The 26,100-nt window shown below is 45.0% G+C and overlaps 4 protein-coding genes and 1 pseudogene across 5 annotated transcripts; 4 read left to right on the forward strand and 1 right to left on the reverse strand.

The window, feature by feature from the left end:
* Nucleotides 1-4,333, forward strand: part of LOC147976608 (GPN-loop GTPase QQT2-like) — a 33,294-nt pseudogene extending 28,961 nt beyond the window's left edge.
* A 6,034-nt stretch (nt 4,334-10,367) lies between these two features.
* On the reverse strand, nt 10,368-12,457 carry LOC147976610 (uncharacterized). The gene has a single exon (XM_087518919.1). The coding sequence runs from the start codon at nt 12,455-12,457 to the stop codon at nt 11,492-11,494; it is 966 nt and encodes a 321-aa protein (XP_087375045.1). The 3' UTR covers nt 10,368-11,491.
* A 131-nt stretch (nt 12,458-12,588) lies between these two features.
* Nucleotides 12,589-17,897, forward strand: LOC125552765 (Pentatricopeptide repeat (PPR) superfamily protein). Of its 2 annotated transcripts, XM_048716431.2 has the most exons (5): nt 12,591-12,977; nt 13,066-14,100; nt 14,443-17,116; nt 17,210-17,376; nt 17,469-17,897. In XM_048716431.2, the coding sequence occupies exons 1-3, from the start codon at nt 12,922-12,924 to the stop codon at nt 16,847-16,849; spliced, it is 3,498 nt and encodes a 1,165-aa protein (XP_048572388.2). In that variant the 5' UTR covers nt 12,591-12,921; the 3' UTR covers nt 16,850-17,116; nt 17,210-17,376; nt 17,469-17,897. The 2 variants fall into 2 exon arrangements, with proteins under 2 accessions (XP_087375044.1, XP_048572388.2); XM_087518918.1 differs by having other exon boundaries at nt 12,589-12,977; nt 13,066-17,116.
* A 1,373-nt stretch (nt 17,898-19,270) lies between these two features.
* Nucleotides 19,271-21,203, forward strand: LOC147976611 (uncharacterized). The gene is made up of 5 exons (XM_087518920.1): nt 19,271-19,403; nt 19,489-19,654; nt 19,768-19,996; nt 20,177-20,370; nt 20,440-21,203. Coding segments are annotated over exons 1-5 (741 nt in total). The 5' UTR covers nt 19,271-19,401; the 3' UTR covers nt 20,590-21,203.
* Nucleotides 21,204-23,008: 1,805 nt separating this feature from the next.
* LOC125552767 (uncharacterized) lies at nt 23,009-26,047 on the forward strand. Its single transcript, XM_087518921.1, has 3 exons — nt 23,009-24,780; nt 25,048-25,206; nt 25,566-26,047. The coding sequence occupies exons 1-3, from the start codon at nt 24,503-24,505 to the stop codon at nt 25,615-25,617; spliced, it is 489 nt and encodes a 162-aa protein (XP_087375047.1). The 5' UTR covers nt 23,009-24,502; the 3' UTR covers nt 25,618-26,047.
* Nucleotides 26,048-26,100: the final 53 nt, after the last annotated feature.

The following is a 26,100-nucleotide window of genomic DNA, read 5'->3' on the forward strand; positions in this document are numbered from 1 at the left end:
TAGCACAGGCTTCAGTCAATCCGCTCTTGGCGGACTGAACCTTCTGGATCACCGCACTCATGATAGTGCGGTGCTCCTCCTCGATGGAAGTGCTGCGAAGCGCTTCCAACATAGTGTCCGGCGCCTCTGGATGGACAGAGGTCACCGGCACAGGCGTCTCACCCCCCTTAGAAGGGGACCGCCTACCCGAGCTCTGAGCCATTGGAGGGTCCGGCGCGGTGTTCGGCTGAAGGCCGAACTCGGAGCTCTTGGGGGGCCCGTCCCCTCGGCTCCCAGAGTCCGGAAGGTCGCCTTGAGGTGCCTCCGGGACTGTCCCCCCTTGATCCGGTGCCTCTTGAGACAGCACCTCGGCATCGTCGGCTGGATGAGGGGAGGTGGCGGTCGGGACTGGATCGCTATCCATGTCCGACGAGCCCAGGGAGCCGTCCGAGGATACCTCGATATTGGCTCGGGGCGGCCTGCACAATTGAGTTTGACGTTAGGGAAAGCAATGCGACAAAGGAATCCTATGGGTTACTTTGGTATCCGAATACTTATGATCTCCCCTGGGGCTTGGCCCTGGGCAACCACTCGTCTTCACTTTCGTCGGCGGCGGTAGAGCTGTCCGGAAGGAGCGTCCTTCCCTTCTTGGACCCTCCGGCCTCCCCAGTTGGGGTGGCCTTCCTTTTCTTGTCTCCCCCAGTTGGTGGGGGAGCCTCTCCTTCCTCTTCCTCGCCTTCGGGGGAAGAGTGCGCCGCAAACTCATCGGACGGTGAGTCCGACGACGCCTGGCGTCGGGAACTCTTTCGAGCTCCCTTGGCCTTCTGGGTCTTCTCCGGCACCTTATAAGGGGCCGGAGTCAACATCTTCGCCAGAAGGGCGTCTGCAGGGCCTTCGGGCAAGGGAGCCGGACAGTCGATTTGTCCGGCCATCTTCTGCCAGTCCTGTTAACCGCACGGGAGTTTAGATCCCGCATAGAATCAATCTATATAGAAAACAAGTATCCCGTGAAAGGTAAAACAACTTACCGCATTGGCGTGGCGCTTCGCGCTATATCCGCGATCCTCAGTAATGGGGGAGGGACCGCGGCGCCCTTGAACAGCACTCTCCAGGCATCTTCATGAGTCGTGTCGAAGAGCCTGTTCAGAGTTCGGTGCTGCGCCGGATTGAACTCCCACAAGGTAAACTCCCGTTGTTGGCACGGGAGTATCCGGCGGACGAGCATAACCTGGACTATGTTGACAAGCTTGAACTTCTTATCCACCATGTTCTGAATACATGACTGGAGTCCGGTCAGCTCTTTTGAATTACCCCAGGACAGGCCCTTCTCTTTCTAGGAGGTGAGCCGCATGGGGATGCCAGATCAGAACTCGGGGGCCGCTACCCATGCAGGGTCGCGCGGCTCGGTGATATAGAACCACCCCGATTGCCACCCCTTTATGGTGTCCACGAAGGTGCCCTCGAGCCATGTGATGTTGGGCATCTTGCCCACCATGGTGCATCCGCACTCCGCCTGGCGGCCGCTCACTACCTTCGGCTTGACATTGAAGGTCTTCAGCCATAAGCCGAAGTGGGGCTTGATGCGGAGGAAGGCCTCGCACACAGCGATGAACGCCGAGATGTTGAGGATGAAGTTCGGGGCCAGATCATGGAAATCCAGGCCGTAATAAAACATGAGCCCCCGGACGAAGGGATGGAGAGGGAATCCTAGTCCGCGGAGGAAATGGCTGAGGAATACCACCCTCTCATGAGGCTCGGGGGTGGGGATGAGCTGTCCCTCATCTGGGAGCCGGTGCGCGATATCGTCGGGAAGGTATCCGGCTCTCCTCAGTTTCTTGACGTCTCCCTCCGTGACGGAGGAGACCATCCACTTGCCTCCCGCTCTGGACATGGTTGGAGAAGGTTGAGATGGAAGTGAGGACTTGGGCGCTAGAGCTTGAGTGTGCGGGAGCGGATGAGCAGAGGAGGAAGAAGGCGTGGATAGAAAGGTGAATCCTTATCCCTTTATATGGGCGGACAAAATTAAACGTCCCCACTTGCCTGGTAAAACTCGCTTATCCCCCAAGCGCCGCAATTGATGGCACGGTTGGGTTACCCACGCCCGTATTGATGAGAATCCCGTAATAAGGGGAAACGATCTCTGCTTTGACAAGACGTGTCGAAAAACTGCCTCGCGTTATGTGCGGGGCTGGTTAAAAGAAACGGTTTGAATAATCACCGGGCCATGACGTGACATCATGTTGCCAAAACAAGCTAGCGGATTAGATCTGCGAAAACATTATTCTCTCTACAGTGAAATGGGGGACTTATTTTGCAGGGTCGGACACTATCCTCGTATTCGAATTCTTCTGTGATGTATTCGGAGAAGGAACCCGCCTTGCAATGCCGAAGACAACTGCGCGCCGGACTCATCGTCATTGAAGCCTGGTTCAGGGGCTACTGAGGGAGTCCTGGATTAGGGGGTCTCCGGACAGCCGGACTATCTCCATTGGCCGGACTGTTAGACTATGAAGATACAAGATTGAAGACTTCGTCTCGTATCCGGATGGGACTCTACTTGGCGTGGAAGGCAAGCTAGGCAATACGTATATGGATATCTCCTCCTTTGTAACCGACCTTGTGTAACCCTAACCTTCTTCGATGTCTATATAAACCGAAGGGTTTTAGTCCATAGGACAAGAATCACAACATACAATCATACCGTAGGCTAGCTTCTAGGGTTTAGCCTCTCTGATCTCGTGGTAGATCTACTCTTGTAACACCCATATCTTCAATATTAATCAAGCAGGACGTAGGGTTTTACCTCCATCAAGAGGGCCCGAAACTGGGTAAAACTTCGTGTCCCTTGCCTCCTGTTACCATCCGGCCTAGACGCACAGTTCGGGACCCCCTACTCGAGATCCGCCGGTTTTGACACCGACAGACACCCCAGGGTAGATTGAAATCTTTACTTGGTCGGCTTCAGGAGCTAGCTATCATAGCCGAAGCTTGTGCTCGACATTTCCAAAGGTTGTTGCATATGTGGTAGACACCCCCAGGTCGACAAACCCTGTTACCTTTATGAGCAACATGATGTAAGCATGCAGTATCCTCTACAAGACCCGTTTGGCTCTGGTGCTGACATTTAATAAGGTTGATGTAGCCAAGCATGAGTTTGATCTTGAGGTAAGTACACCCTTGTGATGATTTCAGTTTCACTGTTCTTGATTATGTACACTGGTATTGCATTTAGCTGCTAACATGTATTCACATTGTGTTGTATGGAGTGTGCACTGGTTCACTTTTTGGTATACTTTTGTCAATATGTAACATTTGAGTTGCCATGTTGAGCCATATGATTTAGGTTTATTGAACATCTATATTAATTGACAATGCACAAACAAGGCATTTGTCCATGATGTTTCTTCAGTTTTGCGCTTGGTTTACGTTTTTTTCTTCAATTTTTGGTAACTTGGCCATCATTTATTTGCTGGACCAGTTGATGCAAGACTTTGAAGCATTTCAGACAGCTTTGGACTCCGACTCATCGAACTCATCGTCATTTACCCGGAGTCTCTCTCTTGTGTTGGACGAATTCTACAATAACCTACGCTCTGTTGGAGTACCAGCGGGTCAATGGCCGTCCACCCTGGGCCAAGGTGAGCGTGCCTGAAAATCTTTTCTCGCTGTACAATTTCTCTGCCTCGATTCTTCCATACGTGCCAGATGAATAAACAAAGCACCATTATTTTGCTGGTAGAGAAAACAAAGCGCCATGATAGGCAGCTCCACGGTGTTGATATGATACATCAGAAAATAATACAGTGTGCTGGCATCCCAAAATTTCGATCCAGATGACTCATTTATTCAACTGAAAAAACACTCGCTCTAAACAACATCACCATGAAATTACTTGATCTGGACCGTGTCGTGTCGGCTCTGATTCAGTTGCAATTGAGTTTGTGTTGTTATCGCAGAAGAATATTGTTCTAACTTATGGTTACTAGATTAGCTAAATTCTGATCAATGACTAGCTATTTATGCTAACTGCCTGCTTGCTTTGGGGAGTGTGGATGACTGTCATTTTCTATGTGCTTACTCTGCTTATTATCTGCATGTATAATGTTCTTTGCACGAGTATGATTTTCTATGTAGTGATAATTAGAGAGTAAACTGTAGGTGCCTTGCACGATGGTTGGTCTACATTGATGGAGATGATTGTTTAATCAGGGTGTTTCCACCCTTGGCCTTCAGTACAACTCAAACATGAGATATAGTTTTAACCCTCCACCTAACACAGATATTTCGTGTGTTTTCTGAATAATAAAAGTATCAAGCATTTGGTTTACTGGTTGTAATTGCTGTTTCAGGTTGATGTTTCACTGGACCCGGTGAAGGAGTTGAGCAGAGTACTATCCGAGCGAAAATTTTGAAATGTAGTTGTTCGCATATTCCCCATTTTCTTATTTCTGCTTGAGAAAATCAAACGACGCCTACAAATACATAGAGTTTTGCATCTCATAGTTAGTCCATCTCATGCACCCACGCTTCTGTTACACGGAGAACCACTTTTATCAGTTTATCCAGTGTTTTAATTAGCATATGTATCACTGTGGATACCGGATACTCTAATATCCTTTCGGCTAGGTTATTTTGCGAGGGTTGTGTGCACCGTACCCCATTTATCTGGACCAACGTGTTCTTCTGGCCCTTTTCCAGCAACTGACATGCGACATAGCCAACTACATATCCCTGAAGCTTCAATGGATACAAAAGGTTTACAGAATCTTCACACGTAGGATTTGGTTTATATCTCCAACTCTTTAATGTTCGATTACCTGGTACTCCTTGATTGTGCAGTTCTCTTAAATATTTTGGACCACTAAGCATTTTAGGAAACTGTAGTGGTGGTATATGCACAATATATCTGACAACATAAGTATGAAAAATTGAAAAAAAGTATAATTTCAGGTAATTTGTGTGTCATACTTAACCGCGGATGCTGCTTTGGGTTGTCGTTTTAGTTGATCAAAAAATTCAAAGAATTTTTGTAATAATTCCGACAATTGCACAAGCCGGTCATTCCGAGGTTCAGTATATTTTTATAGCAGAATAATGTACTTGACTAGATGCTACTAGCGTAAATCATTTAAGTTTATTGATCTTCTAGATGAGCTTTTGTGAAACCATGTATCTGTTTGTAGAAAAAAATAGTCCAACATGAAGATAATATTTTCAAGTATGTCGCATTTGTTTTATTTTCCTGCAAATTGCTATCAAGGTGAAGGACAGATACATCACTATGGATTATCTACATATATCAGCAGCACTTGCTTTTCAAATTGGCGAAACATGGCTTGCCTATTCAATTGTCCATTACTCAACATTTCAAAATGCTTGAAGGTTTTAGTATACCCAGTGCCCTTTTATAGAGTTGCAATGAAATTCCTGTTAGATGTTAATGTCCTTTAGGAATTGTACATTGAACTACTGACACATTATCATGCAGGTCATTCATCTTGGGGCACAATTATACGAAGATCAGTGGCAAAACATGAGCTGCATAACTGGTAATGTAATGCTAGAATCAAGTTTCACTTGTAAATTTCAAAGTGATTCCATGATTTTGTTTTCTGTGTACTATGGCTGTGTTGTAACTTGTAACACATACCCTGAGATTTCAAGTGTGCTTCTGTGTACTATGGCTGTGTTGTAACACATACCATGAGATTTCAAGTACGCGAGCAGTTGATTTGAGTTACAAATTATTATTTTCATGTCTATCCATTGAAATATACTCCCTTCGTTCCCAAATATAAGTCTTTCTAGAGATTCCAACAAGTGACTACATACGGAACAAAATGAGTGAATCTATACTCTAAAATATGTCTACATACATCCGTATGTTATAATCCATTTGAAAACCATTGACTGCTTATCTGTCCTTCTATAGCTTCTACTTGAAGAAATGCTCCAAGAATTAGGCCACCATCAATATATTTGTTCATTTATGGGCAAAAGTGTCTGAACGTGAATTATCACTTTTTATTTGTTGAGAAGTTTCTTACCTTTGTGCTGGTCAATAATTTTTATGTAGATTCTGATATTATATTTCTAGCTAAGATGCATTAAATCATTGTAGTATAGTCGAAGGGGATGTTACAGATGATCATTTGTGTACTGTTTGTAGAGAACATATCTCCAATTGTATTATTGATAAATGAAGGAAATTTTTGGCGTTTGCTCCATCAATATATTTGTTCATTTATGGGCAAAAGTGTCTGCACGTGAATTATCACTTTTTATTTGTTGAGAAGTTTCTTACCTTTGTGCTGGTCAATAATTTTTATGTAGATTAGGATATTATATTTTTAGCTAATATGCATTAGATCATTGTAGTATAGTCGAAGGGGAAGTTACAGATGATCATTTGTGTACTGTTTATAGAGAACATATCTCCAATTGTATTATTGATAAATGAAGGAAATTTTTGGCGTTTGCTCCATAGCGAAGCACTAAAGAGGCACGTGGCGACACGTGCATGACTCACCCCTCTCCCCCTCTATTAAACAAGCCCACAACATTGCAAGTTAAAAGCGAGATGGAGTATTGGGGCGGTATATGGATGCAGGAGTAGATCGGTGTATAGACTAGGTGCAGGAGTAGCTCAGAGAGGGTGACCCTCATATCCAGCTTGACAAGATTATTTTTTTGAAGTTTTAAACATTCCACTGAGCAATTCAATGACAAGTGTGTCATGCGGTGGTTGACCTCATCACCTTGCAATCGATCACGTTCCAACGTGCTTTGATCAGGTAAATAACACAACCATCGTTGTCAAGGGCTGAATGAAGGATAAGTGGCAACATGGGCAGGCTATCGTGTTGACATAGATGTCATGGACGAAAGGAGCATGTAGGCACGCTTTATTGGGTTAGAGGGAGTATTTTTTTTCTTCCGTTGCAATGCATGGACATTTTTGCTAATAATCATTATAAAAGGAATGATCTTTCTTGTTATCTATATTTAAACATATCACTGGTTTCAAAATTTCCCCAATTATTGGAAGCTTCTCATCTAAAGAAAAAAGGTTGGCGTGCGCAAAACTGTCGCAAAGAGGGAAACTATGCGCACTAATGAGAGGGAAATTGGTTATATGTGTTTGTAAATTCTTCATTTATAGGTTTTTGATCCATTTATATATATTGAATCACTCTATTGTCATTTGGCCACTTTTGAGTAATATATTCAGGTGGATGAACTCCTCCCCGGTGATTTCTCAAAAAAATAACCTTCCTTTAAGTACATGGTTGGTGTGAGCTTGCCAGAGCAATTTCTCACACTTTTGAACGGCTTTTGGATTGGCTAAGATGTCGCAAATACAAGTTAGAAATGCGACCTTTAGAAATTTGTCGGGAATAGATAGATCTATGTTGACTAGATACAATGCTAACTGTGTGAAGCTAGTCTATTTAGAACTCAGGTTTATACCGAAAACCCAATTCGGTGCCAGACTCACCCGGTCATAAAAAATTTAAAACAAATACTAAAAAAATTCAAAAAATCTAATTTTTTATGTGATAGGCAATTTTGTGCGTGAGGTTCGCTCCACATTTCAACTTATTTGGACATCTGAACAGCTCTCAGCAAAAAAAAACAAATCGGGTCAGAACTGTGTGTGAATAGTAAACTTTTTTATAGACCCTGAATTTGTCTTTTTTGCTGAGAGTTGCTCAGATGTCCAAATGAGTTGAAACTTGGAGCGCACCTCACACATAAACTTATCTACCACATAATTTTTTTTAGAATTTTTGGATTTACTTAGTATTTGTTTTGATTTTTTTCGTCAAGGGGGTGCAGATGAGCTCGGAAGCAGAAACACTGCACTCGGGTTATACAAGATATTCATGCTAAAGTAGTCCTGGCCATCTCAGGCCCGGCCCTGTCGACCCACCCAGGCCCGGCCCTAAAATCCAGGGCCTAGGCCCGATGGGCTTGATCGTAGGTCGGGCTTGGGTCTGAGTTTTGAGCCCACCAGCAGGGCCTGGGCGGGCTTGGGCTTAGCATATTGACATTTTAAGGAAGAGGCCCAGCCCACGGCCCTAAGCCCTAAGGGATTTTCAAGGCTTTTTACCAGATAGGCCGGGCTTGGGCTTGAAAAGTAGGCCCGATGGTAGGGCCTGGGAGGGCCTAGGCCTCAGTTTTTCTGCCATGGGCTTTTTTAGGCCCGACCCAAGCCCGGCCCGGCCCGGCCCATGGCCAGATATATGCTAAAGTAACTCTACCAGGCACTTGATGTCTTTGCCATGGTAATCGGATGGCATTTGCCTCCGTGTTGCTCCGCTTGTGCCAATTCAGGGGTGCCGATCCCGGAGGCACCAAAGAAGCAAGTTGTGGCGACCCCTGCCCCGGTGGCACTGCGAGCCATGATTGGCCACTCAGCAGGGGAGTTGCCTCCCCACGAAGGAATAGATGGCGTGTTGATCTGCTGTGTTGTCTTCTTTTTTCTTTTTTCTTTTGCTCGCACCGGGGAAAATGATGTGGCATAGCCCAGCGAGCGCACTTTGCGCGACTGTTAATGGGTTTAATTAATGGGCGTCTGTGTAAACCACTGGCACGGGGTACCTTGATTGGCTAGCATGCATTGAACGAAGACAACCCTCAACAAAAGCAACATTGGCATTGCCTGGGTGTGTGCCTTGTTGGTAAATTTGACTGCCCCGACACTGGATGTTGGTAATTGCTATCGTTGTAGTCTAGGTGTGCACCATGAGCATCTTATCAGAACTACCTTGGTACAGGCCATGTATGCTCGACGTATTTTGTTGCGGTGGCTGCAAAGAAAGTCATATTTAAATGTCACCGCATGAACATGGAAACATGGATGCATCTACAACAGAATGATAGTTGATTACAACACACCGGTAATCCACTTCTGAATCCAGGCTCAGCTGCACCCGCCCTTATGAAAAAAATCAAAATAAATATTAGAATAAGTCAAAAAAATTCAAATTTTCTGTGTGGCAGATAATTTGATGCGTGAGGTACGCTATAATTTTCAAATCATTTGAACATCTAAGAAGCTCTCGGCAAAAAAAAACAAATTCAGGGTCTGTAAAATTGTTTACTGTTCATGCACTGTTCTGACCCGATTTGTCTATTTTGCTGAGAGCTTCTCATAAGTCCAAATGATCTCAAATTTGGAGCATACCTCACGTGATAAATTTTCTACCATGCAAAAAAAGATTGGAATTTTTTGAATTTGTTTTGAATTTTTTGTGAGTTTTTTTCCTGGACGGGTTCAGATGAGTCTAGGCACCGAAATGCCGCACTCACAACATACCTCGTTGTTTTGAGTAATACTTCCGGGTGTATGTTGATAATTCTGAGGCCCTTTTAGTGCACTGATGACTTTGTCCGCACTACATAATATCAAGGAAGCAAACATGTCCATATATCATAATCATCACGTAAAATAATTAGTATGAAAAGATGAAGAAATTAAAACAATGCATACGGATCCAAAGAGACTTGCCTTGGAGAAGTATTAAGATATTGTGAGAATGCAGAGGACAGAAATATCTGTTAGAAATGATAGGCTCTCTCCGTGGAATATGGTTTCAGTATCTCCACGGTCTTCTTCCGGAGAACAACACCAACCATCCAGTAAGGGCTCCTTTGATTCAAAGGATATCTTTAGGAATTTTGGAGGATTGAAATCCTTAGGATTTTTTCTTATGTTGGCCCTTTGATTCATAGGATTGGATCCTATAGGAATTTATCCTATGGAATCTTTTGTACTACATTTCATAGGAAATCTAACATCCACTCCAACCTCTTTTTACATTTCTTTTGTTTTTCATGTGGAGTCAAACACTCTTTGCTAATCCTATAGGATTCAAGTTGACATGCCACTGCAATCCTATACTTTTCATATTCCTACATTTTCAAAATCCTGTGAATCAAAGAGGCCCAATTCTTTTCGTGACACTTCACCATCATGTAGACAACATCGTCCCCATTAGTGTCGAGGATCGGGAAATTTGTTGTGAGGTTCCTCAATGTTATTCTTCCAACATTACGATCCCACATCTTACTCAACGCCAATGTTTCAGCAAAATCATCCCCCATTGATGCGACAACACATAATGCTTCAGGGCATCATCGACCAAGATGTGAGTTATTTACCCAAAACCACCACACTTAGGGCTAGGGTAACCACTTGGTCCACATTGAAGGCAGAGCACAAAAAACCACCGAAAATGTGCCTAATGCGTAACGCGGAGCACTGATAGTCAGATTACCTCGCGAAAACAGTCAAACTGACTGGTTGGGTCCACCTATAAGGTTGATGTGGAATGCCTATGTGGAAATTTTGCTGAGTTGGACCTAGGTCCCCCTGTCATCCATCCATTGTCTTCTTCCTCCCCATCTCTTCAACCGGTCAAGTAGAGGACGGGAGCTCCGGGGGAGAGGTGCTCGCCGGCGGCAGCCTGGACGGTGCAGGCCACCGCGCTCCCATAACTGAAAAAAGCAGGCCACTCTGGTGATGGAGTGGTGCTCGTCCGCGTCATCCCCTTGGCCAGAAGAGAAATAGCACGGCAGACGCGTGGCGGCGGCGCTCCGGTCACTGAACGGCGGCGGCGGTCGGTGTTGGTGGCGTGGAGCTCCGCGGCGGCGGTGGCGCTCAGGAGTGGGAGCGAGGAGGCAGGGAGAGCGCGGCAGGGAGAGCGCTATGCGAGCGCGGAACAAGCTCGCACGTCCTGCTGCCGGCGCTGCTCCCGCTTGCTGTGTCTCTGCCTCGTCCCTTCATTCCGTGCCGGCGGCGGCGGTCGGTGTTGGCGGTGTGGAGCTCCGCGGCAGCAACGGCGCTCGGGAGTGGAAGCGAGGAGGCGGGGCCGTACGCTGAGCTCGGGCGAGATCCCGCCCCAGCCATGTCCGCGTCCACCGGAGGACGAGCAGCCACGCTTCCACGACGCGGCCCGCGGACGCGAGCTGGTTTCCCAGAGGAGCTCGCCGGCGGCAGCCAGGAGTGGTGCTGGCCAGGCATTACGCTGCACATGTCCTCTGTGGTGGTTGCGCCGGTGATGTCCGTGTCCAGTGCTCGTCCACAACCTGTTCGGTCAAATGCCCACAGAGAAAAAGAGAGAGAAATAAAAAAGAAAAGATGGAAAAAAACACTTCAAGTCATTGACAGGTAGGACCTAGGTCCAACTCAGAAAATTTTCCACATGGGCAATCCATGTCAGCCTTACAGGTGGGCCCAACCAGTCAGTTTGACTGTTTTCGCGAGGTTATCCGACTATCAGTGCTCCACGATATGCATTAGGCACATTTTCGATGGTTTTTTGTGATATGCCTTCAATGTGGTACCGAGTGGTTACCCTATCCCCAAGTGTGGTGGTTTTGGATAAATAACTCCCAAGATGTCGTGGACATGAACAACATGTCCCTTGAACCAGTGGTCCCAGGAAAGATGCCTATAACATGTCTGGACCTTCCAACCATCACTGATATTATTGATTTGCTCTTGTTAATCATGTGTTCTTATGAAGTCATCATGTAGAGTGAGGAGAATGTCCACATCGTGCATCCTATCTATGCTATCAAGATCCTTTGTCACCTTGAACCTCTTGGTGACACCCTCCGGTCTATAAAGATGATGGTCCATCTCGACAAACTTGATGACATCATTGCAAAAGGTGACATCGTGGACCCGTGTCGGATCGCCCATCCGGTCCAAGTTGAATTCGGGCTTAGGCAGTGGGATGAAATAGATGAAGAGGTCGGCTTCCTCCTTGAGAATATTGCAAACGATGATGCCACGCCAGAGGTCGACCCATGCCACCATGCCTCCGCCAAGCGTGATCACCTTGTGAGGTGCAATGAACAGGTCATCTACCCTGATGCGGCTGAGCGGCGCCTGCACTTGCAGTTTCCTGGTGGTCCACGTAGCAGTCTTGGATGAAAAGACGGTGAGGTCATAGTTTGCAAGGGTAGGCATTGTATGCATGAGGTCAGCTAGGAGAAATCCCCCCTCGTCGTCGCATGACACGATACCGACGTTCCATGTGTTCCTGATACCTGGGGGGAGTGGCTGGGATCGGTGTGAGCGACGGCCCGCCGCCACGGCCAGCCTTGTAGATGAAGTACTCGGCGTGATCACGTCCTTGCACGTCGCTCCGGGGGCTGAGCCGGAGCCTAGGAGGACGAGGTCCTTGTCCGAGGATATAACCCAGGGCTCAACGGCGTAGTCCTCGATATTGAACCCGGTGCCGTGCACGCAGAAGTAGGAGACGGTCGGCGGGTCTGCGAGGCAGAAGGTGACCTTCACGGTGCGGCCGGTGATCGACTGCGCTTCGACGGTGGCGCCGTTCTCGCGGTCGGCGAAGTAGGCCTTGCTGTCGAGGAGAACCGAGCTGGGGTAGCCGGCTGCCTCGTCGACGGCGTGGGGCTGGAAGGAGTAGGCGGGGAAGGATCGCTTCGTCTTCGTGCCCATGATGGTCGGCGCTCATCGGGAGATTCGAAAGCGATTTGTATATGTTGCCGGGACGGTGGCTCGCGTTTGTGTCGGTTTTGAATTAGGCCTCGTTGGTGTTGTTGGTGGGCCTTGTTATCCAAAACATCAGAAAGAAGCAGCCCGACGACCTCCTGCGCCCGGCCCAGCGGCTCCCCTGACCCAACTCCGGTCATCTTCGCCGGGTGGATCGAACACCGCGCGCCTCCGCCGTCTCCCCCTCCCCCCGCGCTCCTTCTTCCGGCGGCCCCTACTCCCTCTTCCGCCGCTCCTTGCGCGCGGCGCCGCCTTCACCAGCACGCCCGCCCTGGCCGTCGCCGCCGCGGCCCGTCTCAGGAGAATACGGGGGGAGGAGGAAGGCCGCGCGCTAATGGGTCCGCCCACCAGCCTCGTTGGGTGAGCGATGCGGCGGCCCCAACCGCTCGCGAGGTATACGGGGAAATCACATGTGGAAGGCGTGGCAGTTGCGCCGAGCAATCCATCTACGGCGTCGTCGACCAAGGTGCGTCAGAGACAGAGCTTCTTTTCTCCAGAATGGCACTGCTGTTCCTGCTTGACACTAATTTTATTTCATTTTCAACCACTTCCAGCTCGAATCTAAGGAGAGAGCCCAAGATTGGACACCGAGGCTATGCCAATAATGCTCCGGAGTTGAACTCCAACAAAGGGAGCTTGTTTGATGGTGAACGCTGCTACACCCTGGGGAAGAAAGAAGGCACCTCTCTCTGCAATTCGGCCGTTGCCGGATCTTCGGAGGAAGCCGGATTTAGTGCGGAGCACGAAACTGGGGAAAAGTGCGAGGCTGATGTCCATTTGGTAGCAAAACTGGGCCCTGGTATTGGGAAATTGATTGTGTCCAAGTGCTCTTTCATTTTTGACACTGGAAGGGACACCTTTGAAGGGAATTGCAGCTTGCGGGATGTTCTTAAGCTTGGTCTCTGGCTCTCACCGGAGACCCTCCGCAGGTTCTGGCGTGCTTCGCGGCTGAGGCCTGAGGATTTTCTTGACATTTTGATCGGTTTCGGACCAGGTGCAGCAGAAGTTAGGAACGCAAGATTTCTGTGGAATATGTATAGGTGGGCTTCGTGGCAGAGCAAGGACTTCCGACATCTTCCAAGGTCGAATGACATCATGGTGTCAATACTTGCAGATGCTCATATGCTCAACCAAGCTGAATCGTTGCTTCTCTTGCTGGATGACAACAGGGCTCTGACCGATGCGAGTAGACTGTTCAGTCAGATTACCCAGATGTATTCCGAAGCTGGCCACCTCGACAAATCAGTGGCACTTTTTGATCGTGCAAGGTCCAAGTGTTTGGTTCCTTCAGCCTCATGCTATCAAGTACTTCTAAATCGTCTGGTCGGAAAGAGAAAAGAGGCGTTAGTATTAAGAGTATATGTGGACATGCTTGAAGTTGGATTAGGCTCTTGCACAGAAGGAGATGTTCTTGATTTTGTTGTCAATGATTTAGTCAAGGGAGACAAATTCTTACAGGCTATTCGTATAATTCGGCAGCTAAAGAGCTTGAACATTGAAATAAGCAAGGGATCATTGTCAACTGTCGCAAAAGAATTTTGCAAGAAGAAGGATATTGGTGATATGATGAATTTCTTGGAAGAGTGGAGGTATTTACCTGAGCTGCGTCTTTGCAATCGAATGCTTGCGTCTTTGTGCACAAATCTTGGTACTGACGAGGCATGGTTTGTCTTGCAAAGATTAGAGTCCTTAGGATTTGCCGCAGATGCTACAACCTTTGGCATTTTCATATGCCATAGCTGTAGAGAAATGAAACTCAAAGCTGCATTCCTCTATTTATCTGAGTGCTTTTCTAGACATATTGAACCTAAAGTTTGTGCTTATAATGCTATTATAGGTGGTGTTTTCACAGAGGGATTGTATAGACATGCGAAATATATCCTTGAAGACATGATTGAAAGAAAAATAATGCCAGAACTTTTAACATACAGGATACTTCTGGCAGGATATTGCAAGTATAGGCAGTTTGATGATATAGAGCATATCTTGAGAACAATGGAGACTAATGGTGTAAATGATCTTCCATCTGGAAATTGTGTGCTCTCTAAGGCCTTATCCTTCCTGGGGCTAGACCACTTAGGAGTGAAGGTCAAGAGAGATAACGCCACTGGCTTCCCGAAAGCTGAGTTTTTTGATTCAGTAGGCAATGGCCTGTATTTGGACACTGACTCCAAAAGGCTTGAGATTTCGTTGGTACAGATTCTTGATAATGCTCTTTACCTAGATATTAACTCGAAGATAGTCAGTGCGTGTCAGCAAGGCAATGTTGCAAGTGCTCTTCTGCTGAAAAATGAAGCTTTTCAATGGGGACATTACATTTCACCAGCTAGCTCTTCAGCACTAATCAAGTCCTTGTGCGCAAGCCCTGCGCATGTTATGGATGTTATTGACCTTATGAAGGAAATGCCATATACATTTGATAAATTGGATGCTCAAACTCTAAATTTAGTCGTCCAAACACTGAGTAAGAATGAGATGTCAGCTTGTGCAAGATTAGTTTTGGACAGGTTATTCAGAAGAGGCTTGCCAGTCAATCAAGATACATATACTTATTTGCTTTTAGGCTTCTGTACAGAAAGGAACATCGCAGGGTTTTGGGAGTGTTGGAATGTTGCAACAAAGTTTAGTTGGTCTCCTGATAAGAAGGATGTGATACCCCTCATCAGTCACTTGTGCAAATGGGGAGTAATGGAGGAAGCCTTGCAGCTTATAAGTGCGCTGCTGGACTGCTATCCATATTTGTTTTTTAGTGCATATTGTGCACTTCTCAAAGAGTTATGCAGGACAGGTTACACTAATGTTGGATGTGCGATGCTGGAGGCTCTCCTAGAAAAGGGTGTGGATGTGAGCCGTTCCCTGATTCTTAATGTGGCAGAGGGCTTCCTAAAGGAGCAGAGGACTGTCGAATCGATTGGATTGTATGACATCTGCCTTAACAAAATAAAAGTATCGGATGTGTTCACCCACCAATTTGCGTTCTCTTCACTAGCATGGTTTGATGCAGAACGATGCAAGGACTTGGTACAGTCTATGATGAAAACAGAATGTTCTGATGTCCCAGCTTGCAGCTGCATTGTGAACGAATTACTGCAGACAGGAAAAGTAAGCCAGGCAATATCAGTTGTTCAAGCATCCACTTTAGGGAAGAAATTAAGTGACAAATTGCTAAATTCCATCCTTCAATCATATTGTTGTCTAAACAATTGGAGAAAAGTAGACGCAGTTCTGTGTATCATGCTAAAGATACATGCTAGCATTTCTATTTCTAGCTACCGCCTACTTGTCCGCAGAATGTGTGAGCAGAGTCAGTTTTCTAGTGCGTTATGCCTTAAGGAGCTGATGCAAGACAGTGAGAAGTCAACAGATCTGATTTTATACAACATTCTGTTATTCTGTCTTTTCAAGAGAAGAAACATTTTGCAGGTTCATGAGTTGTTGAAGGATATGAAAGGTAACGGTATTTCTCCAGACAAAACAACATATGATTTCCTTGTTTATGGCTTTCACAAGTCTGGAGATACCGATCGTTCAGTTACTATGCTTGATGCTTGCATTGCTCAGGGATTAACACCAACCAACCGCAGTCTCAGAATAGTATTGAGTCACCACTGCATGTTAGGGAACCTCGAGAAAGCACTGGAATTATTTCATCTGATTGAGGGCAGTGGATGGAAGCATGGTTTAGTCATTGAGTTGACTCTCATTTCAGCTCTCCTTTCATTTGGAAGAAATTCTGAAGCAAAATCATGTCTGAACAACCTGAGCAGAAGTGCACTAACTACATCTTACATTAGTTTTGATGTGCTAATCAAGGAATTCTGCAGACAGGGTGACGTGGAAATGTCTGTTAATCTGATAAATACAATGTTGAAGCATGGTAGACTTCCAAGTGAAGCTAGCTACAGCTCTGTCATTCACAGGCTGTGTATACTGAAAGAATTTGACCGGGCGCTTGATTTTCTTGCTGAGATGCAGTTGGAAAACCTAAAACCAAGTGAGAGATCCTGTGATGTGCTCATGCGTGGCCTTTGTTCAATGGGAAGAACCAGTGACGCTAAGAAGATTTTGGATTTGCTAAGGACCTTTGGGTCTGCAGCATCCTTTGGCATGTATAGAACTGTTTTTGATAACTACCGTAGGTGTAACAACACACCGGAAGCCGCAGGACTTCTGCATGACATGCAGCAAGCAGGACACGTACCCAACTTTGAGATGCAGTGGTCTGTGATAAGCAATTTAAGCAGTACTGATAGGAAGACTGAAGGATATGAACAACCTATTTTGTCGAAAATTATTTCATCCAGTCAATTCCCCATGAAGGATAATAGGAGGAAATGATTTTTTTTCCCATGCAAAGATATAGCCAATGCTGATGGCAAGGGGATTATGGATGGCTGCCCTCCTACGAATAACCACCGCAAGGCGGCTGCGTCACTGCTACTGTGGCCGCACATCGGCTACCAGCTCGCACGCTAAAGCTCTGTAGAAGTGGAACAGTGGGCAATACATGGACATTGAGCCCGTGGCAAATCTCTTTCTGTTCATCATTTGTTGACCACAAATTGCAGTCCTGGATGCATCCCAGCGAATTGGCAACACAAAAAGGTAAATACCTTGTTATGTTTCTGTACAACATATTCTGGTCATATTGACTCGCGGAGTAGGTTTTAATAGAAATTGTGTTCTTTTACCTTGCAGTGTAGGGTCTTGCGAGCTCCGCAGCTAGAGAAACAAGAAGAGCATCAAGATGACCTTACTTCCGAAGCTGCTCCTCAAAAATATTGTCGTGATTTGATATCTCTCATGTTCTTCTCACGCGATTATTCCTTATATGAGGGTTTGGTGGATAGCCCAACGCCACAACAGTAATATCTCATAGCCTTTTCTTGTGTTCCTAGATGTCTTATTTCAACTTCTGCTATTGTTTTCGTCTGATCACATTGTGGTTCCACGCCAGCACCTTGAAGGAACCATCAGGATTCAGGGCCATTGTTGTAAGCGCCGAATCCTGATTGTGCTCCTACCCTGCCACACTAGGTCATGTGGTGCCCGCTTGCTCGCATACCCTGCTCCCGGTGACCAAAACGGGCTTCATCGTCGACGCTGCAACACTGGAGCTGTGTTGACGGTGTCCTCCGGCCGTCCATCGTCGTCCACTGCCCGTTTCCCCACATGTCCTGTCCCGGTCCTTCGACGATGTTTGTCTTTGTTTGATCTTTCTCTTCATGTTAACTTGTGACTTAACCACACGGTCAACCGAGCGTGTGCAATGTCCTATTTCGAGTCTCATCCAATGTGTTGTTGCTTTTTTCACCATGAAGCGATGTATCATAATATTCGAGGGGTCATCTTAGCAATTGAACGGGTTTGTTGGTTTGCTCGTGCTTTAGGGGGTGTTTGGTTTAGAGATTTTTTAGTCCCAGACACTAAAAAAAGTCCTTAAAAAGTCCCTAAGAACCAAACAGGAAGGACTTTTTCTACAGAGACTAGAAAAAGACTCTACTAGAGAGTCTTTTTTGATTAGTCCCTGGGACTAGAAAAAGTCCTAGGACTTCTAAACCAAACACCCCCTAGCACTTTTTATGCATGATTCGAGGGGTCTCTTAGTTGCAGCAAACATCCGCTTTCGTATCAGTTTCGGACCGTATTTGCTCCGTGCTCGTTTTTGGCAAGTATCCGTTTCCGTCCTGCTTTCCGAGAGGTCTATGTCCGTTTCCGCTTCCAAGCAAAACATGAAGAACAAATAGTACAGCACACGTCTGCTTTTTTCTCCTCGTCTCCCCACCAAAGCTCTCTTTACGCGGCCGCGACGACCACCGTCTCTGCAGAGAAGCCATCACCGACGTCCGGGCGGGGCGCCACCGTCGGCTGCATCCACCGCCGCACAACCCCTTCCTTCCCGTCATGCCTCCCGGCGGCCGCTATGTCCCCGCCGACGCAGATGGGATGCCTCGACGCGTAGCAGGTGCAAACGTGGAGGCCGGTGTCCAGACGAGGCTCCGCAGTTGGCCGCAGCCCCCACGGTATGAACTCTATTCCTTTCTCGCTCACTGCTCTATTTTTCTACTCCCTCCGTAAACTAATATAAGAACACTTAGATCACTACTTTAATGATCTAAACACTTTTATATTAGTTTACAGAGGGAGTACGAGCCAGCCACTGTCCCTCAAGCAACACGGCCAAATTCCCGGCACCTCGCTTCCACTTCCATTACTACATCTACACAAAGGAAATGTGCGATTCTCAGCTATATCCAAACTTAACCATGATCCACTGGCTTTCGGCTACTTGCTGTATCTGCTACTCTGCTATGCCGGTTTCTATATTATTCAGTAGATAGATGGTTAGTTGATGAATAAGTTGTTCTTTATCGACGTAACTCATCGAGCTTGTGTTCTTCTGCTTCAGACGGGAGCATCCGGCATCTGCAAAAACGTATATTCCTCCCGGCAAACAGTGGCGGCCTCGAGGCCGACGGTACGTATGTGACTCTTGCTCCATTGTTTCTATTTTATCCATCATACGATGGAATTATTCGTCTCCATAGTTTTAAACTTTCTTGTCTACCAACCTTCCGATCATGTTTCCATTTCAGATATGAGTACCCTTATCATGGTGTGCCCGCGGGGCGTTAGAGCCAAAGAACACCAACACTTCCTCTTCCTCCACGCAGGCAGAGGCGGCGGCTCACGACGTCTCGCCAACGTCAAGGCACTCGTCTCCATCTATTTTGGCTCCTTACTTTTCTGGTTGGCATTTACAGTTTTTCATCAGAACAGACCTTGTGGGTTCTTTCCACACGTATCCTCCTCTGGGTGGGCTGTTCCGGAGCTTGCAGGAAGCCAAGGATGCTATCGCTAGCCATCTCGACGACCTGCGCTCTCCAATAATGTGAATGTTCTCAACTTTATCATGGATTTTCGCATGTCAGAAATTACAATGTTTTTAACATATAGAATGCTCTGACCTGAACTAGGCGCAAGGATGGGCTTTCGGAGGCGGAGATAGCGGTTCGATATTGCCTTTACTGGCCTGATGGCACAAGGAAGATATCTTCCAAAGACAATCCGAAACCTGGGAATATCAGCCGATTGGTTCAAGCTTTACTGGACAAGTACAATGAAGATCACCATCTTTTAGGGGTTTGCTCTCTCTCCCTCCTCCTTGCCCTCAGTCTCTGTCCTATTACCAGGTCTGTGTTAATTGTCTTATATTCATGTACTAGGTGCTGATACAATCCATGCCTCCTTTTCAGGATCTTGCATATGAACTTGATGGTGTTGTGTGCTTCCAAGAATTTTATATGGGGGAGATTGGCTGCCTCAGTATGTACTATCATCTCAATTTTACTACAAAGACTAAAGGAGCTGATGATTTTCACGGTGGCATCAACAATCTATTCTTTGCTGAAGTCACACAAATAAAGGGTGAAAGTGCTGAATATGTGCTCAATTGTTTCTGTATGGTGAAACGCAATGACAATGGTATTTCTTCCGCCTTACGTTAAGTTTTGTTCATACGGTTCGTGCTCACATTTATATGGTAGATGTCATTTGGTTGCCCCTAGTGTCATGTTTACCTTAGCTTTCCTGTAGTTTTAATATCTAAGCTAGTTCATGCCCAGACATATGTAGTAACTGTCTACACATGTTTTTTTTCCTAAGGCCGATGCTATGAATGTATGAATTATGGAAATGTTGATTTGAAGCACCCTGTCAATGGTGATAAATATAAAGGTCGCCACTCTCACCCACACAAAGTAGGGTACGGTTTGGTCGATCGAGGGGTACCTGAATACATCCAGAATGAGGAGGATATGCTGGCGGATGAGGAGGCTAGGATAAGATATATATACAAGGTACTGTTTATATCTTTTGGGGTTGGTACTTGCCAGTAATTTTACTGAAGTGTTATTATTCTGTTTCAGTGCCCTGATGATCGTACTATTGTGGCAAAATCGGATGGTGCAAGAATGCCTGCAGTTTTGGCCAAGAGAGAGGATGTTGGTTTGGCCAAAAGAGATGATGGCCAGGGAAAAGGGAAATACATTGTACCTGCAAGGCGTCAGTTGGTTTGAGTATTCCCTTATGCATATGTTTTTTTTTACTAAGAAAGTGCAAGACTATAATTCCTAAACCCTACATATCTATATACCTTATGAAAATGTATTTCATGATAAATCTGATGATATTGCTTTTATAGTATGGTATTCAAAGTTCACAAAAAGTATAATATGCACTATATTTTAGGACGTAGAAGGTACCATCATTCTGTCCTACTAGTATAGTGCTCCCTTCGTCTTAAAAAAGTCTTGTAAATTTGGGCAATGCTACGCGTCGGTCGGCAGATTTTTTTAAAAAAATCCGCCGCCTCGCGAGCCATTGAATTCAACGTGGGGTGCATGTTAGATTTATAACAAGGAGGGTCTAGCAAGAGCAAGATCGACACCATCAATGAAATTTCGTCAAGCCTGTGATGCACAGCAACCAACAATGGTGGAGGAAAGTGAGTTGTACCTGAATAGTGCCCGACCGAAGCGACTCAGTCTGAGATTTCGTAGCCACAACATGGCAAGCATGCACGGCCTCACCATGAGCGAGAGAGGGCACCAAAGCCATTCTGGCTCAAATAGGATGGAGGTCTTAGTGCTAGGAGAAGCATATGCCCCCTGGCCGTTGCGTAGACAGCTCTCTACATGCAAATACAATACAAAAAATTGTTGGAATTGTCAGCTGAATAGCAAATTCAGTTAGAATTTCATGTGAACATAAAACCTCAATTTAATGAGATCAATAAATCTTATTTTTACAAAAATAATAAACACAAGTGCTAGAACAATACTTGTACCTAAATAAAGTTTACAGATGCACATGAATAGATCCACACGAACAGAGCCAAACAAAGGGTCGAGTTAGTAACCTCACCATGATCCCGAGATAATTGCTATCCATATGGAGGTGACTCCATCATTGCTATGGAGTAGAACTACAGAACCACAGAACAACATCTCTCCTCATGGAAACCGGGGTGAGAAGAACACGTAGAGGAGCATCATGTCACGTCACATAAGGCGCAATGTCAGGCACGCCGGCAACCAGCAATGCCATGGAGAAGAAACATAGCAGAACCAGCTGAGCAAGGATGTAGTGGATCAATGGGAAGGTCAACACAACAGCTTGGACCAATTGAATTGATGGCCATTAGATGGGTCGGTGAAAGAGAATTGGGTGGCACTTGGCCAGGGTCTTTCTTTGCAATGTTCTTCTTCTTCGGGATTGCACTCCATCGCCACACTTCCCTGTGGTCTTCTCCATCCCGCCAGACACCCCCTGCTTCTTCTCACGCCGTCCCGCGGTCTCGTGTCACTCGATGGCCTCGCTGCTTGGTAGCTACTTCACTGTAACAATGGGAACCAATCTTGTTTCAAGACAAGATTCTGTCAGTGAAAACTACAAAACGCATGAATCATCATGAAAACGAATAGCAGTACATCATAACCAAGTGAAGAAATAAATAAGAAGTGAAAGGAACTTGCAGAAATCAATTTCATATGTGAGGATAATCTGCAAAATATGTTTGTCAAGACAAATCTAAAAACCAAACTGCTTGTGTGACTTTAATATGAATTAAATTGCTGAACCAAATATGTTTGTCAAGACAAATCTGAAAACCAAACTGCTTGTGTGACCTTAATACGAATTAAATTGCTGAACCTCGGTATAGTGGAAAAGATATTACTAACCTACAGAGTAAGACTTCCAATCCTACTGTTTGCTAGCAGCATAATAATGTGACTCCCAGCATACACTAACAATGCGAAAAAATTAGAGCTGGAAGGCATGAATTCCTAATACAAAGAACATGATGATGAAAAACTAATTCAAGCTGAACAGAATCAAATCCTACAGCTCATCCATCTTATGAGGAAAGGATTCCTGCTTCCAAAATGAAGATACCCTGCAAATAACATGGAAAATACAAGTGAGTTTGTACAACAAAGCTGATCCTATTGGAAAGTGCCTAACTGCCTACTAATTCAGGATGAGCGGGTAAGAAAGCATCAGACTAATATGGTGCAGATTTTGATTGGCTATGGTACATGTAACTTTGAAATTGCCGTGAAGAAGCTAATATTCAAGGCACAAATGAGATCTGAGATACAGTATAAATTGACAAGTAGATCTCAGTTTATCATCTGCTTTGAAATTAATTGGAATATAAAGAACTCTGCCACAAGGAACCGCACCCATAGCAGATCAGTCTGAATACAGGTAGCAACAAATCGAATTTGCATCACAACCTTTTCAGTTTCTAAACGGATAGAAGGGAGGAAAGAGCCGGGAAGTCTTACCAAGCAGGATTGGTGTCCGAGACGAAGTCATACTCGAGGGACAGGTAGCTGAGGTATCCGTCCATGTTGCCCACCACGCTGTCCTTCCGAAAGAACTCTGCCCCGCCGATCATGCCCCCCTTCTCTCCCTGCCCGTGAAGAGCTGAAAATGTAGTTCTTGGTTGCCTTAGGAATTGATAATTTCTTGATTGTATCGCTGAAAATGTAGTTCTTACAAGATTCTCATTGCCAAATTGTTATGGCAGCATGAGTGAAAATATGTTCCTTTTAAATGCTTAGGTTCTATAGAGACCTCTGATGTATATCCTAAATTACTGTATTGTGTGCTTTTGTAAAATAAACTGTATTGATTCAATTTATATATTTAGTACAATGGTTTTGCTCACATCACAAATATCTAACAACAAGAGTGATTACTGAAAGCATAAAATATATTTCAATTTCTAGGCCGCTACATTATTTTGAAACATGAGCTTTTTTAAAACTGAGTGTTTGACGTAGCTTGTTGTTATTGTCAAAATGAAATAGCGAGTATATATTTGTTGCTTTTTGTTTAGGAAAGTGAAAAAAACAAGATGCCGTTTGTATGCCAGGAATGGCATATGTGAACGACTCAAGTGGTAGTTTTTAGGGTAGGGGCAAGGGGCATTTTTTATAAACTGCCATGGCAGTTCTTTAATTTAGTGCAATTTTTTGAGAAACAGCCATCCACAGGATCTTGATTGTGCGGTTCTGTGTGTGTTCACTGGGACCTCATCACCAGCGAACGTCCGCCGGGTATTGTTCAACATGGCTCTAATGATTCAATCAAATTTCATTGCAAAGTATACTGGACCAGGCTTTCCTTCTTTCTAATGCGGTGTTAGTTGGCATTAAGTTGTGAAATCCAAATCCATACATTTACAGTTCTTGTTGTTCTAATTACACAAGTATTTTCACTTTTTTTTGTTAACTAATCTTCACACCGAACACCATCTCAGTAACCAGACCTGATATAGTACTTAGTTTTGGCATTAGACACAACAACTTTGACATTGATAATTTCCTCATATATTTAGTAGGACAATAAACTTGTCTAGCATTTCATTATGAGTTGCAGGCTCTGAAAATAAATGTATGTGCCCCCTAAATGATTAAACATGTGGTTTTGGAATTATGCATGCTGACATGCATTGGCAATCATTATTCAACAGTATTCCTTTTCACTGAAATATAACCATGTAATGCTTACGATTTAATCTGGTTATCTAGACAACTAAATGGGTTAATGTTATGCTTAGTATCTTTTGGCATATGTAATGCATGGAAGGAAACCAGTGTCTTTTGATAGGGATTTCTGGAGGTAACACGCCTCTGACTGTATGCACTGAATTTCAGATGCTCTGTTTAGAAGATGTCTTCTTCAGTAGTACTACATATTTTTATGATTTCCTGTAACTTGCTGATATGGCACTGGTTTGCCGCATGGTGTGCTACAACTACACTCCAGGGGAATATTTGTTCAGAATCTTCAGTCTTGTAATTTTCTCCTTGATGACAATGACCATGCTGAGCTGGGGGATTTGGGATTCCATCCTTGCTGTTTGGACTTCCGCTGCCAAATCCAGATCTTATCCAAAGACTTGGGACTCCAAATTACATGCCCCAGAACATTGGCGACCAAACATCAGAGGCCCAATTAGTTACGAGACTGACTCGTTGGGGTTTCGCTTGGAGCATTCTTGAGATGTTCAGTGGCGTTCAGACTTGGTGTGCCAAATCACCAGATGAGATTTATCAGTCAGTTGTCCTGAAGAAAGAGAAACCGATGTTCCTGTACAATTTACCTACGGAGGTCGCTAATGTCCTCTCTGGCTGCTATGAGTATGAATTTCGGGATCACTCCTTGATGTTAGATATCTTACAGTCATTTGAAATGTAACATGCTAAAACTCTGTTTCTGCTTCTGCCTTGTTAACTTACATAATTTGGTTAAACTGCCATGGATGGGTGATTTTACCATATTTCATTTTCATATTTGCTTATATTATATTGTACAAACTACTAAGCATTATTGAAGTTTGTCACATGAAAGCATGGAACTGCTTTCTTAGCTGTGTCGTTTATAGTCATATATGGTCAATGCAGGTTTATTTTCCTCCAGAGTTTACTTTTACTATGTCCTGGTACTGGTTTTCTCTGCAGGTTTCTCTACATTAGCTTTGTGTATTCAAATTTTTTGTTCCTGACAAGAAGTGCATTGCACATGCACACTTATATGAACAAGCCTTACATGATTTGCTCTTTTACTGATGGACTGAGGAGGTCAGAGATGTATAACAGCCGTATTGATCCAAATGACAAGTACGGCAGTGCTAACCTGCTTACCTAGAATTTTACCACATCCTAAGACTTGCAAATCTGTATAATAGGAATGGCTAGCTGTTTTCTGGTCTACAACCGTGACATCTGGTGGCATCTCTCACCATGTCTGCACATAGTGTTTAGTCATGATTCTTGCATACTGTCGAGACTCGAGAAGGGCGTGACATTTTTTCCTGAACTGATTTCTAATTTTTTTTGCTTACCGGTTGAGCTCGGTTTCAACTCTTACCTGAGTAGTTGATAGGAAAGCCTGATGCAGGTGTATGGAAATTATGCAATTCCATGAGGTTTGGAGTTGTCCAGTATACTACTGAGGCCTACATATTTTGCTGATGCAGGTTGGAGGTGACACATGAACGCTGGCAACGCAAAATAGCAGATATAAAATAACTGCAGCTCAGGCCATGTAGTTCTACAACAACCAAGGAAGAAGTCCGTTTTTTAAGCCGACCTTGGCCAAGCATTTAAGCTTATATGGTTGCTCTCTATTTTTCAGAGGTGCGTGTACTGAGGACGCCCATGATTTGGGGCCAAAAATCTAGACAAAGTGACAAAACTTTGTACGAGACTTACTTGAAGCCAAGGAGGTCAGGGGAGGAGGACAACAAGGCTGGGGAGCGGAGGCGGAGACCGACGGGGAAGAGAATGATCAAGCATGTAAATCTAGAGCACAAGCTCGTGATTTATCAAGGGAGTGGCGCTGCCGCCGGATTAGAAAATCATATCTCACGTTAAGGTGTTTTTGTCTTTTGTTTCTGTACAAATTTGGTGCAGGCAAGTTTTTGATGATATATATAAGATGAATAGCATTATCTTTTTATTGAGTGCATGTTCTGATAGCATTATCTACTTAGAAAAAATTGCTATATGCGT

The sequence above is a fragment of the Triticum urartu genome, chromosome 4A (assembly GCF_056163025.1).
Source record: "Triticum urartu cultivar PI428250 chromosome 4A, HENAU_Tu73, whole genome shotgun sequence".
Classification (NCBI taxonomy): Eukaryota; Viridiplantae; Streptophyta; class Magnoliopsida; order Poales; family Poaceae; genus Triticum; species Triticum urartu.

Bases quoted from the DNA above. Each gene is read 5' to 3' on its own strand.
- LOC147976610 (XM_087518919.1), bottom strand. From the start codon at position 12,457: ATGGGCACGAAGACGAAGCGATCCTTCCCCGCCTACTCCTTCCAGCCC.
- LOC125552767 (XM_087518921.1), top strand. From the start codon at position 24,503: ATGCCCCAGAACATTGGCGACCAAACATCAGAGGCCCAATTAGTTACG. The intron at 24,781-25,047 runs GTAACATGCTAA...TTTTCTCTGCAG, and splicing joins ATCTTACAGTCATTTGAAAT to GTTTCTCTACATTAGCTTTG. The intron at 25,207-25,565 runs GTACGGCAGTGC...TTGCTGATGCAG, and splicing joins CGTATTGATCCAAATGACAA to GTTGGAGGTGACACATGAAC.
- LOC125552765 (XM_087518918.1), top strand. From the start codon at position 12,922: ATGTGGAAGGCGTGGCAGTTGCGCCGAGCAATCCATCTACGGCGTCGT. The intron at 12,978-13,065 runs GTGCGTCAGAGA...AACCACTTCCAG, and splicing joins CTACGGCGTCGTCGACCAAG to CTCGAATCTAAGGAGAGAGC.
- LOC147976611 (XM_087518920.1), top strand. The intron at 19,997-20,176 runs GTATTTCTTCCG...TTTTTTCCTAAG, and splicing joins GGTGAAACGCAATGACAATG to GCCGATGCTATGAATGTATG. The intron at 20,371-20,439 runs GTACTGTTTATA...ATTCTGTTTCAG, and splicing joins GGATAAGATATATATACAAG to TGCCCTGATGATCGTACTAT.